Source organism: Macrotis lagotis, chromosome 8 (genome assembly GCF_037893015.1).
Source record: "Macrotis lagotis isolate mMagLag1 chromosome 8, bilby.v1.9.chrom.fasta, whole genome shotgun sequence".
NCBI lineage: Eukaryota > Metazoa > Chordata > Mammalia > Peramelemorphia > Peramelidae > Macrotis > Macrotis lagotis.
The window spans coordinates 81,628,168-81,642,412 of NC_133665.1; the positions used below are offsets into that span (position 1 = coordinate 81,628,168).

At 35.6% G+C, this 14,245-nt stretch overlaps 1 protein-coding gene across 4 annotated transcripts in view; it reads right to left on the reverse strand.

Moving 5' to 3' along the window:
* Window positions 1-1,427: 1,427 nt before the first annotated feature.
* TTC39B (tetratricopeptide repeat domain 39B) overlaps window positions 1,428-14,245 on the reverse strand; it is a 143,609-nt gene continuing 130,791 nt past the window's right edge. For all 4 annotated transcript variants that reach the window (XM_074197541.1, XM_074197540.1, XM_074197542.1 and 1 more), the window contains 2 exons: window positions 8,569-8,685; window positions 1,428-5,037 (listed from right to left, as the gene is read on the reverse strand). In XM_074197541.1, coding sequence (XP_074053642.1) covers window positions 4,941-5,037; window positions 8,569-8,685 — 214 coding nt within the window. In that variant the 3' untranslated portion in view covers window positions 1,428-4,940. The remainder of the gene's footprint in view (window positions 5,038-8,568; window positions 8,686-14,245) is intronic.

The following is a 14,245-nucleotide window of genomic DNA, read 5'->3' on the forward strand; positions in this document are numbered from 1 at the left end:
TTTTATACTCTGAAGCAAAATGGAAACATCTAGTAATCTCATTTAGTAGTCTACACAGTAGAGGTGTCAAATACTAAGTAAGCTGCAGCAGCTGGAACTAGATTAAAATGTAATTGGAAAATAGTTAATAAAATAAAAATACAACAGAACATAGAAAATGCTAATGTGTTTTTCAAGTCAATATGAGGCCTCCAGGAATCTAGTGCTGTACTTCAAAAAAAAAAAACAAACCTAATACTGAGAGGAAAACTAAAATACAGTATAACTGAATCACGAATTAATCCTCCAGTAATTAGCATTAGGTGAACCAATTTGAAATACCATAGCTAAAGGTATGATATAAATGTTAAACAATTTCTAGAGAAGTGCTAAAAATAATCACTGATGGCAAGGGAATTAATTCTATTTCTTTTTTTAAAAAGTGAAATGAACAAGTTTTATTTAGTCGAGAGAAAATGAAGATGAAGATTATAAAAAAAGACATTCCCAGCACATGAAGTTACTGTTGAAGCTAACAGCGACTGACTGTTCTGCTTTCTCTGAAGACAAGACATAGAGTTCAAACTGTACCTGATTACATTTGGATCAGATTAATAAAAAATTTCTTGACCTTACCAAAGCAAGTCAAGAATTTTCTTCTGAAGAAATATTAAAAGGATTAACCAATACTCTAAGAGATACCATACTAAATTCTGTACAAAACCAGGGGTATTAACTGAATGATGCCTTAAGAGCTCTTCCAGGTTTTATGGTTCATTAATATTAAGCATTAACAGATACTAGACTCACTGGAATAAACAGAACAGAGAGGTAGATAAAATCAAGGACAAATTAAAAAGCATAATTCCAAGACAACTTTAAATTTTGTCAAACTATTTTTATATAAATGAGTAAAATCATTAACTCTTATACATACAATACAGGTATCAAAAGATTAATTTGAAAAGGAAAAAAGTATACAGTGCTTCAAAAATGAACAATTGTGACTGTCTGAATGAGTCATAATAAGATTGTCAAAAGATAACTTCTAAATTAAAAAAAAAATCTCCATCAGAGAGAGAGGGAGTTTTTCCACAGAATACCTTTCCCCATAGTTTCTACCATCACACCCAACTGGAGATTGTTAGATGCACAAACAAATGAAAATATACAAGATTAAGGAATGATTTTTCATTATCAAGTATTAATAGACAATTTCTCTGTCAAAAGATTTAAAAGAATATAACTTCTTGGCATCTCTATTTAGACTCTATTATCATTCTGGTGCCATCATCAAAAAAGGAAGGTTTATTAGGTACCCTACAAGTTCTCAAACATACCGATATTGTATAATCACAAGTCTTGACCAACATGGCTCTCATTTCAAACACAGTATGATCAATAAATGATTTAGCAAGCTACTTTGTAAATAATAGAGAGGGTTCATAGTCAATTCAATTTGTTCATTTATTATGCTCCTTCGGTGTTCACATCACTGAAAAAGGTCTTGGGGGTTACAAAGATTAGTAAAGTAAGAATCCCTGCCCTCAAGGAGTTCATAGTTTAATCAGAAAAATAAGACTTACACACAAATGAATAAAATACAAGTGATGACATACCAACAAAGAGCAATGGAAGATATGGTGAGGGATAAATGAAACCTGAACTTTTTTTCTTTGAAGTGGAAGAGTTGCCTTTCAACAGATAGAGAACAAGAATTGGGGGGAGGGAGGGGAGGGAAAGACAGCAGATTAGAGCATTATATGGTGCTTTAAGGGAAAGACAAAATGATTTCCTCCTAACATTCCTACAAAGGAGTTAGAGGATGACTAAGATGAGTTTGGGCCACAAGGAAGGATGCTAAAAAATAAAGTGCAGCCTTGTGAAGTTTCTTGAATATGGGAATAAGGAGACTAGACTTTACTCAGCAGACAGTGGGAACTCAATGAGGGGTTCTGAGTAAGAGAGTGAAAAAATTATCAGTACTGTACATTAGAAAGACTACTCTGGGGCAGGTATGTGAATAAATTGGATAAAGGAGAAACTGGAGACAAGGAGATGAATAAGAAAAGTACAGCAATAATTTAAGTAGTATATAAGATGATGGAAATGAAGAGTAAGGGACAGATATATAAACTATTTCACTAGTTGAGAGGATCTGGGAAATGATTTCATATGAGGGAATAGATGTTTGGAAGAAGAAGAGTCAAAGTAATACCTACATTTTAAGTTTTGAGTTATAGGGGAAATGGTTGTGCAATGAACAGAAATGGAAACATTACGAAGTACAAATACCTGCAAGATGGAAAAATAAGTTTTAGAGATAAATTTGAGGTACTATCTGGGCAACGTGGTAGAGATAGTTAAAGATCAAATCTGAATATATAAAATTGAGGACCAACTATAGGTGATTATGGTGACAACTATTCACAGAAATGAAAGAGAACCCCCAAAAGAGAGACTCAGAAAGAGAAGGAAAAGGACCAAGGATAATCCTAGGGAATTCCTATATCTACAAATAGGAAAAAGAAGAATCTGTAAAAGATAAAAAAAAAATGACCAGGGAGGTAGGAAGAGAACCATAAGAGACTGGAATGGAAAAGCAGAAAGGAAAAAGTTTTAAGGACAGGTAGTCAATGATATCAAAAAGTTGCTAAGGCGTCAAGGAGAATGAAAAATTAAAAAAAAGGCCATTAGAATTGATAGTTATAAAATTCATTGTTGACCACCAAGATAATCGTTTCAGTCAAGTAACAGAAATGGAAGCAGAATAAGTGTTTGAGAGAACAAGAAGCAGCAAGTTGTAGAAACTGTTACTGGTGCCTAAAGGTATGCCTTTATAAAAATTGGTGCCTAAAAAATATTTGAAGACTGAATGAATGAACCATATTAAGGCCTCTAAAATTAGTTCTGGCTGATTTATTCATATTGCTTAGCATTTTAGGAAATAAAAGTTGAAGGTAAATATGAACATCAATTACTTTATAGTTATCAGATTTTTTTTAAAATGTGGTAGGCAATTTAGAAATAAAATAGTTTCTAAAACCAACAGCACAGGACTTACCATGGCTTCTAAAAAGCTGCTTGCCTTTTTAAGAGAGAGGGATATTTTTACTGACTGTGCAGTTCTGGATACTGCCTGAGGGGTGCTCAGTTAAAAATGAGGCAATCAAAATAATTCCAAGTAAAGCTATAAAACAGTTTTGTTTTAAATGTACCATCCAGGAAAAGTAAATGTAAAATTGTGGATTACCACACTTTTCCAAGCTAATTGCCATAGCTGAATTTTAAAAATTCTTTTTCTGAGTTTATTCTATAATTAGATATACTAAATGTACTCATATTAGTAGACCAATGAAAATTTATTAATATGGTATTAAGTGTCCCCATTAAATATCATATACCTGCTCAACAAGAGTTAATAATTATAAACAGGAGAATTAATTTCTGTTCCCTACATGTCTTGTTATCTATTCCAATTTGGAGGTGTGAATGAAAAAGACAAACATCAAGTAATTAATTGTATCCAAGCACAATGTATTTTTTAACTTGATTAGTTCCATGAGTCAATGTAAATGTGTTCGGATTTTCTTATCTTGCAATTTACAAAGGACTACTTGGACCAGACAATAATCATGTGCCAATACCATCCTCAAAGAAAGAATATTATTTTCTTAAAGTAACAAATAATACTTCACAATATAAATAAAAGAACCATGCTACATACAGGAACTACCTGACCTTCCTGATTATGGCCATTAGTAGCTGGTATTTGGTCCTAAGCCTCCCCTCAAAAAAAAAAAAAGTGGTGGCTACTGTGAAAAAAAATATTTAAAATACCATGTATTATGTATTTTGATATCAGCTATTTTTGAAAAATGAATGAAATGAATATTAATGAATATTAAAAATATTAAGCCCCCAAGACTGTAATTTTCAAATAAAGAACTGAATACATATTACTAATGTGTACAAATAGAATTTTAAAAAAAAACTAAGAACAATGAGAGATCACAAAATCAAACAATGAATTAAAAAGATAGAATTATATTGTACAAGCAATGTTAATTGTGCTTTGCATCCTGAGGAGACAAAAAAAATAATCAAGACTACTTTTTTTTCTCGCTACTGACTACTCAGGAACTTCAGGAACTCCATCTACCTTTTCAGCTTAGAGACACACACACATTCTGGGAAATACAAATGATTTCAATACATTCAAGGAGAGGCCAACATCTCTCTCAAAAAAAGGTTGCTTCTCTTATCAAATGGAAGAAAAAAGGCAACATTTTGGTTTCAATTCAAGTGAGGAAATGTCTTTAAGCCTATACAATCATTGCAACAATCATTCCTGACCCTCGCTAGTTTTGTACCGTATTCTTCAGAAGGGTATATATCTGTAAGCAATTTTTGTATTTCTGGATGAAGGCAATTTTTATTTTTGTATTAAAACATCTGGATGTGAAATGCTCATGGAGAGTAATTGGCTGATAGGAGACTCAACTCTGAAGTCCAAAGGTTGTGAAATAGCCCTCGTCAGAAATACCATCTCCCCTGAATCCTCCAGCTGTGATCCAGGATCATAAAATTTCATCCTGCTACTTCAACAATATCTGCAGATAGAAAAAAAATCACCTAAAGTAGACTTTATTGCACCTGCAAGTCTTAAAATAAAACCCCCACACCTCAATTCAAGTCTAACATTAAGACTCTTCTTGTGAGACAAAATAAAGACTTTCTAATAACAGACTGAACAAAGCTATGGTAAAATTCCATAGGAAAACATGGAAACAAAAAGACAACATCAAAACAGACAGATGAAAGAAAACATTGATAATAAAATCAATTTGCTTTTTCCCTCTCTCTCATGTACATGATCATTTATCTACTTTCATACAAGGACTTCTCTAGAGTAGAAGCTCCTGCCAGTTGAGAGAACTCTTCCTTGAGTGTAGCTTCCATCAAGGAGTAGAAGCAGGAGAGCCTTTCAAACTGCTGAGGGCTGCGTGGATCCTAAAGTGCAGTCTAGACTCCATGGAGTAATCTTTGTAGTTGGTTCTGAAAGGCAATAAGAACAAACAGGAAATTAGAGCCCTTCATGCTCTGACTAACCTTCCTTTTGAACTTGGGTTCTCTTTTCTCTATCAAGCACATTTCATGAAAAATATTAGGTATATAAACTATTCCTAAATTGTGTCAGCTCCAATTAATTTAGATGGAGAAATCTAGGGCAGACTACCTCTAGCTCTTTCAACATATCACAGAATCAGAACAAACACACCAATGTTAAATGACACAAACCATTATAGTAAGTTTGTATTCTAAGAAATGACAGGCTATATTCTAAAATTCAGGAAGCTGAGGGGTACAGTGGATAGGAGTGCTGGGCCAGGGGTTGGGAAGACATATTGAGCAGTTCAAATCTAGCTTTAATTGCTATGTGATCCTGAGAATGTCATTAACCCTCTTTGCCTCAATTTCCTCATCTGTAAATGAACTGAGGAAGGAAATGATGAACCATTCCAGAATCTCTGCCAAGAAAACCTCATATGGGGTCATGAAGAGTGAAACAAAACTGAAACAATTGAACAATCCCAAATTCATTTAAAGTGAGCACATTTTTTCTAAGTGCCTATTATGGGAAATGCTCAGCGGTAGGCCTTTAGCATCAAAGGAAATCATGAAACATTCACCAAGTTGAACTACTAGAATATAGCAAATAATCTCAGTTAATTATTAGGTGCTCTCACTTTTCTGCTTTAAATAACTATTAAACTGCTTAACTAACTGTGTAACTAACAAAAAAAAAAAGAAATTTAAAAAGAAGCAAGAAAAAGAGAATATTTTCAAAATGTTCCAGTCAATAATTCTATTGTTTTTGGCCTCAACAGCTCTGACTTCAAAATTACCATATCTCTAAATTTGAAGGGATTTAATAAATTACTAGTTCATAATTTGGAAATATGTTAAACATGATTGTACATGTATAACCTATATCAGATTACTCACTGTTGTGGGGAGATGGGAGGGAAAGGCAGGAAAATGTGGAACTCAAAATCTTACAAAAAAATGAATGTTGAAAACTACCTTTGCATGTAATTGGAAAAAATAAAATAACATTTAAAGAAAAGAAAGAAAGAAAGAAATGACATAATCCAAATCCCAACCTGAAGCACACTAGCTATAAATCTATGATCGCCTAAAGGGACTTCTCATCAATTCACCCTTCATATAAGGCAGATGTAGTTTGTTTACTGACGTGATTCCACTTCTCAAATAATCTTCATGGGCATCCCCAGAGGAAAGCTCTAGCTCTCTTCTCTGTCTTTTCAGAGCTTTCACAATCTGCCACACTACCCTCCCTTTCCAGTCTTACATTACTCCCCTCAGCATACTCTCCAGAGTTGTGTCCCTGGAGTCTTCTCCCTCCCTTTTCTTGCCTCCTGAATCCCTCCTTTTTCAAGGTTGGCCTCCAAAAGTCAAGTCCTCCAAGAAACAGTCCCTGCCCCCCCACTGGCCATCGGGCACCTCCCCCTAGACCCCTCCTGGGTATTTTCCACTCCTCCCCCAACCCAGGCACTGAGCACAAGTAAGCAAAGTGCCCTTCCTTATCATCCAGGACCCCTCCTTGAGGGTGATAGCTTAAGAAATAACAGAGAAAATGGAAACACAGTTCCTATTTAGCTTCTATTTAAGTGGCAAGGGGTACACAACACAGGGTCCTGAATACAGAACCCATTTGATAAATGTGTGCTGTGTGATTGAACTGAGGGGAAATTATCTTCAGTTTGAGGGGAATGAAACAAAAATTGTGAAGGAACTGAAGGATAAAAGAGGTGTGGACTTTTTTTTGAGGGGGGGTCACTGTGATGTATGTAAGGGACCTCTGAGTTTGAATTCAGAATACTAGACTTTGTTCAAGACTGTATAACCATGAGAAAATCATTCAAAAGATTATTTCCTTTCAGTCTTTGAACTCCCTATTGCCCAGTACACTGCTTTGGTGCTTACCAAACAGCTAATGAATTTAACTGGGTTTCTGTTTTATCATCTATAAAAAAAAAAAAGTTTTATCTACATGATCTAAAAGGCTTCTTCCACATCAGAAATTAGGATTCAATGATTTTACAATAGTAACAGAATTTTATTTATCTAAATAATTTTAAATATCCTAGCCTAAATAAATCAAATCCAATGCACTAAAATGATTTCTACCATTTCAATTATCACATCATCAGTGATTTTTAAGGAATTATAAAGTCCAGAAGTCCTGTAGAATCTGAAATGGACAAATTTACTAATTTTTTAAAAGAGCTGATAGATTTTTCCAAAGTCTGGATTAGTAACCTGAAAATTCATACCTACCAAAATTCTAGAAAGTTATGTTTAAAAAATTTAATTGTGAGCACTTAGGGGAAAAGTACCAATAATCCGATATTGACATAGATTCAATATGACACCTCATGCCACTTCCTTTGGGCAGTGTGGGGGAGAAGACAGAGGTCTCAACTTGCAGTTAAAGTTGGTTCAAATCCCACTTCTGACACTAGCATTGTGACCAGCCAAATCTCAGGTACCTGTCTAAGATATATCTATAAAATTATAGACAAGCTGTGATTCCTGATAACTAGTATATCAGGTGAATGTTAGAGTTAAAGCATTTGAAAATAGGTATTCCGTGATATAGTCATTGTCATACCATCAGAATTTAAGCCAAATATTTATCTAGGCTGAATGTTAGCCTAATCAGTAGATTCACAGCTGGCTAAATGACTGTAAAAAGTGTTAATTAATTTGGATGACTACTATGTCTTCAATGGTAGTCCACCAAGACTGCCCTCATTTACGTTTGTTTTAACATTTTTATCAATGCCAAAAACAAAACTGATACGTTTATCAAATCTGTGAAAGATGGGAAACAGGGAATAAGAGCAAATATGGTAAATGCCAGGATCTGGATTTTAAAAGATCCTAATAATCCTAGAAGAATGGATGGATTTTTTGTGATTAAATTTAGTAAAGATATGCCAAAAATCTTTTAATTAGGTTTTAATGATCAACTGTGTAAGTAGAAGGGTGAAAAAGGGTAGTGGGGGGAATACAAAAAGAAGGAAGTTGGTGTGAGCACCTGACATTCCACCATCTTTCCCAATGTGTCTGAGGCCAAGCTTTACCTAAGCATTAATGTAGACAGAGAGATCCAGAGAAAGCAGAAACAGATAAAAACCCAACGTAGAAGTAGTGAGAAATTACAGTTCTGAATGTATCTGTGATTTTGTTGGCTACAAGAACTAGAGCTCCATTCAAAACAGGAAATATTTATATAACATAGAGACTATGCTCAAAAAACATAGTCTCTCACTCTCAAAGAGCACAAAATACTTAACAATGATTGAGGAGAGAGGAGGACATGGCAGATAACTAAGATTTAAGGTAGAATGTGATGAGACAAAAAAAGAGACCTGAGTAACTCAGAGAAAGTTTTAGAGAAAGATCACTTTAAACTGAGGTAATCTGAGAATGCTTCAAATAAGCACCTATCCAGCGACTCTCCAACCAGTAATGTGAAAAGCTACTAGCACAACTTACTTTGCAGTCTCTATTATCCGTAAGGCCTTCTCTGTGTCTCCTTGCAGTTGGTATAAAAGTCCCAGTTCATAAAGAGTAAATGGCACAAGATAGTGGTCAAATTTTAATTGCTTCTCACTAGAAATAAAAATAAATTAGTTGGTTTTGACATAAAAAGGTATAAAATACACCAATATTTTATCCATTCTTCATTAAAATATATAAAATAGGCCTATTTTCTGAGCAAATTATTCTTAAATTGATATGGCATACTACACATAAAACAAAGAAAAGCTTTTTCACATAAAAATTATTACTTTTTATTTTAGGCAAAATATTGTTGCTGATCTATCAGATATATAGATATAGATATATAGATATATATGTGTGTATGTGTGTGTGTGTGTGTGTGTGTGTGTGTGTGTGTGTGTGTGTGTATGCCAGAAATACAAATCTCCATTCTGAACAAAATCATAACATATTTAGGAAAAGGTTTCCTTTTAATTCCTAAAGATGATTTTGGAGGCCAAAACTACTTTGTTTTATTGGGCAAAAATAAGGCAATTGAGAAAGGCAATATCTGTTTCCAAGCCAACAATCTAGTAACCATTCTCTGATTACAAAGTTCATTTCTTTCAGTTATGAGACTATGCAATGAAAAAGAGGGTATACATTTCAATCCATCTCCTTCAAATATTTTGATTCTAAAATCCTCAATTCTAACTTTTACTTTTTCTTATTAGCATCTAAGACTGAAAGCTACGGAGGCTCACAATTCTTATATTTTAAGCACCTCAGAGCTTTATTTTTTATACTTTTAGTATTTCAAATAATCTACAAATAAATTATTAAAGTTAAAAAAAACCCTAAGCTTTTTGTCTCTTCTGAAACAATTTTAACCAATTCCTCATATTCTCTAAGAGATAGAAAAGGCACTACTGCCACCCAAAGAAAACAAGTGAAATCACATCTTGTATTTAATATTGAAGCTTTTTTCCCTAAGAGTATTTCACTAAAAATGACTTTATCCATAACAAATGATAATCTAATCTAATCTAAAATAAATTAATCTAACATTCTTGTTACTTTAGGAATTTTTTCCATTTTACCCCAAAATTTTCTTTTTTAAAATTTCTTTTTAAGGGGGAGGTGGAAGGGGATCAAAGTAATCCTAGGATTGTGGATTTGTTTTAAACAACATATCACACATTAAAATTAGCTCCTATTTCTAAGTTTTGGGGGGTTTATAATGTTGCAGAGAATGACTTGGGTCTCCTAACTCTAATTCTTCACAGGAGGGAACAGAGCTTGGAGCAGCTGTGCAGTCAGAATACAGATAAGGTGCTGAAGTCCTCTTTTTTAAAAAAAAAAAAGATTTTTGCAAGGCAAATGGGGTTATGTGACTTGCCCAGGCCACACAGCTAGGTAATTACTAAGTGTCTGAGGCCGGATTTGAACTCAGGTATTCCTGACTCCAGGGCTGGTACTCTATTCACTGCTCCACCTAGCCTAGCTACTACCCCTGGAATCCTCTTCAGTCTAGCAGCCGCCTCTTCTCATTAGCTCATCAGAACGTGGCTCTCTGGCATACACAATCAAGTTTACTCTTCCTGGGAGTCAGCTTATTGGGGTATCCAAAACATCTTGGTATAATTTTTAAAATATAATAGCTCCAAACTGCATTAAGACTTTTGGGACACCACAGAGAGCTCTAGGCTACAACCTTCAGTTAAAACAGTTGCCTTGTGCAACTCTCAGAACAAAGAAATCAAAGCTATCTATAGTCATATGAAAAATTGCTCCAAATCATTATTGATTGAAGAAATGCAAATTAAAGTATCTCTGAGGTACCACCTCAACAACTCTCAGATTGGCCAATGTGACCAGAAAGGACAATGATCCATGTTGGAAGGGATGTGGGAAATCTGGGACACTGGTGCATTGTTGGTGGAGTTGTGAACTGATCCAACCTTTCTGGAGAGCAATTTGGAATTATGCCCAAAAGGCAATGAAAATATGCATACCCTTGGATCCAGCAATGCCACTGTACCCTTAAGAGATCATGAAAAAGGGTAAAAATCATATAAGTACAAAAATATTCATAGCAGCTCTTTCATGTATAAAAGAATTGGAAATTGAGGAGACACCCTTCAATTGGGGAATGGCTGAACAAATTGTGGCAAATGAATGTGATGGAACACTATTGTTCTGTAAGAAATCATTAGGATTGGGATTTCAGAAAAGCCTGGAAAGACTTGCATGAATTGATACTGAATGAGATGAGCAGAACCAGAACAACATTATACACACTAACAATAACATAGGGTGATGATCAACTATGATGGACTTGTTCATTTCAGTAGTACAATAATAAGAGACATGTTAAGGGAATTGCAATGGAAAATATCCAGAGGATTGTGGAGTCTAAATGGAAGAACAAAGTTTATTCTCTTCAATTTTTAAAAGTCGTCTTATGTATTATGTTATTTTGTTATCTCTAATGCTTTTCTCCCTCCCTTTTGGATCTGATTCTTCTCTAACACTATGTTCAATATCAATCATTTTTTGCAAGGTTTTGCATTTCACCAGTTTTTCTCCCTCCCTTCATTGACCCTTCCCCTGACAGAAAGCAATCCAATACAGGCTTTACATTTGTCACCATGCTAGACATAGATAGTAGTTGGAAAAACAAAATATTTATACAAAATAAAAAAAAAATTGCCTTGTTCATTTAGACTGGAAGGTACAAAAAGTAAGACACTGTGGTAGAATAGATATAGTTGGCACTGGAATAATCTGCCAAATTCATTGCATGACCTTAAGCAGAACATGTAACCTCTCAGGGCTGTAAGCATCTGATTAAAGTTCTAAGTTGCCATCAGAGTTCCTAAGTGTTTCTAATGCTGTTACTGCATAAACTGTTCTAGTTCTGTTCAGTTCACTTTCCATCAATTCATACAAGTCTTCCCAGGTTTTTCTGAAACCATCCTCTTCATCCTTTCTTGTAGCTCAACAGTCTTATTGAATATATTCATATACCATAACTTGTTTGGTCATTCCCCAATCAATGAGCCCATTGATTTTTTTCAAATCCAAAGTATAGAATATTGTCTACATTATGAGAAATGGAAACAAAACATAAAATAGTGGCAAGAAAATGACCAGATTCCCGTCCCAGCATCTACTTCTACCTGGACCTTCATCAATGGATTCGGACTCTCGGCTGACCCGCTCTTCAGCCTCCCTTCCTTGGAAGCTACTGATACACTGAAAGGTGCACTTGGTCCTCCAAGCTCAACAAAATACTACTTAGGAGTCTGGAATCCTGAAGAGCCCAGACACCAGAGCTGCTTGCCAGCAGAACCTCATCCAAGACCAGGACACGAGGCTTGACCAGGAACTATTTACACGATGCACAGATAAATATCTTTTGTATATGTTCCATCATCCCCTAATCTCTTAAGATGAGAAAAAGAAACCAAGGACTTATCTACCCTTATTGCTGAAGCTGTTGTCTGGCTCAATTCCTTCTGCCCTCCTTAAGGCAAGAACAGACTGAAATCACCCTTGGCATCCTCGGGCCTGAGTGTGAGAACACCAGGAAGCATTGATCCTTGCCCAGGGTTAGCAGACTTCTACCCTCTGCTTCCTTCTAACCTCTCAGTGAATCACTGTATCCAGAGGAGAAAACCCCCTTCTATAACTTCTCTCAGATACTGGCTCCATCCCTCCCAGATTCCTAGCTTGCTCTCTCCTCTCCCATTGCACCTTGAATAGTACAGGAGGAAGCTTCTCTAATGCACTCAGACAGTACATAAGGAAAAGAACAGGTACCTTGCATCTCACTGAGAGCCTCCTACTGCCAATACTCAGAGCCTCTCCCACTTTGCAGTTCATCCCAAACCACTGTTTCTCCCACTTCAATTCAGTACACATTTATGAAATAATGTACTGGAATGATACCTTGTTAAGCACTGGTAAATTTAAGAGAAAAATGAAACTGGTCTCATCTTGAAGGAGTGCTAATATCTCCAAGTCATTCTCCCACTTTTCTTGAGTTCAGTAAGTGAGCTCAGCTCACAGACTTCCTCTCTATTCCAACCCCTAATTTTATACTCAGTAACTGCAATATACTCCCTGATGTTCCCACAATCAACAAATTCCTCAGCCTTATCATTAACTAGAATCTGTACCTTAATTCTACCTCAGTCACACATAGTCCATACATGAAGTCAAACCTTTGTCATCAATGGCAACAAGACCTCCATGATCCCAAATGCTGAAGTTCCTTTCTCTGATCCTACCCTCTTAGCCATCTGTCTCCCCAATACAATCTTTCCTAATTCTACTCATCCCCTTTATCACAACCCCTCTATTCTTCCCAATACACCATCCTTCTTCTGGACTCACTTTTTTGCTTTGGCTCCATAGTTTATCAGTTCATGCACAGGCTTGTTCCTTTGTCCTATTGCTACTCAAGTCTTCAATCAAATAAATTACACAACTGAATAGAGTGAAATCACTATAATCTATGCCATATATTCTTAACTAGATTCTCACTGCAGAATAGTGATATTTATATGTATATATTCTTCTCTGATTATCCCATAACTCAGCTATTCCAAACTTTTCTTCACTCAATTCCACTAAGATTATTCCCTGCTTCTTTCCTCTTAGCAGTTAACTTTGCCATGAGCTCCCTCTTCTTTCTTAGTCTATATCTAAAACTTCTCAAAATCATTTCTCAATTTCTCTTTGTTTCAATCTTTGAATAAGAGGTGGTTTTTTCCTTGCCAAGGCCAATGTCTCTTATTTGAATTAATTTCCTCCCCTATTCTCCTCCATTATCTCTTGAAGTTTGTCCTTTCAATCATTCCCCCTCACACTTATTGTCAATCTTTCCTTACCTAATGGCTCCCTCTCCAATATCATTCCTATAAATTACACTCTCACACTGCCAACTTCTTAATGGATATCTCTGATTGGAAGGATATTCTATTAGCATCTCAAAGTCAACAAGCCCAAAATAGAACGGTATATTTATGATCAGCTGGCAAGTTTTATTCTTCTATCACTCACTACAACATCTCTTGCATCAATCTTTTTCTTTCCATTCGCACAATGATATTTATCCTACTTCAATTCTGCTCTCTCACTGGGACCACTGCAAAACTCAGTACCTCTCCTGGAAAACTGCAAAATCTTCAGAATGAGTCCCCTCTCTAATTCATCCTTCACATAATTACCAAAATATTGGTAAGGCTCTGCTCTATGACTATTCCCAACTCAGAAATCTTCAGTAACTTCCTGGTGTCAACTCTCAGTATGTAAAGTCATCAGCAGCTGGACCCTAATCTACATTTGCTGACACACTGCACAGTACTACCTTCTTATATTCCACCTTCCTGCCAAAGTAGCTCACAAGCTGTCTGTCCCCTGACCTTGGAATTCCACCTTCCATTTCTATGGTGGGGATGGGGGGGGCCAGGTGGTTGTAAGGGTCATTTTCAGTTGTGCCCAACTCTTCATGACTTGATTTGGAATTTCTTGGCAAAGACATTGGAGTGGCATACCATTTTCTTGTCCAGCTATTTTAATGGATGAGGAAACTGGGGCAATAAGGATGAAGTGACTAGATCAGGGTCACAGCTAACAAGTGTCCTAAGGTCAGATTTGAAATAATGAAGGGGTTTTCCTG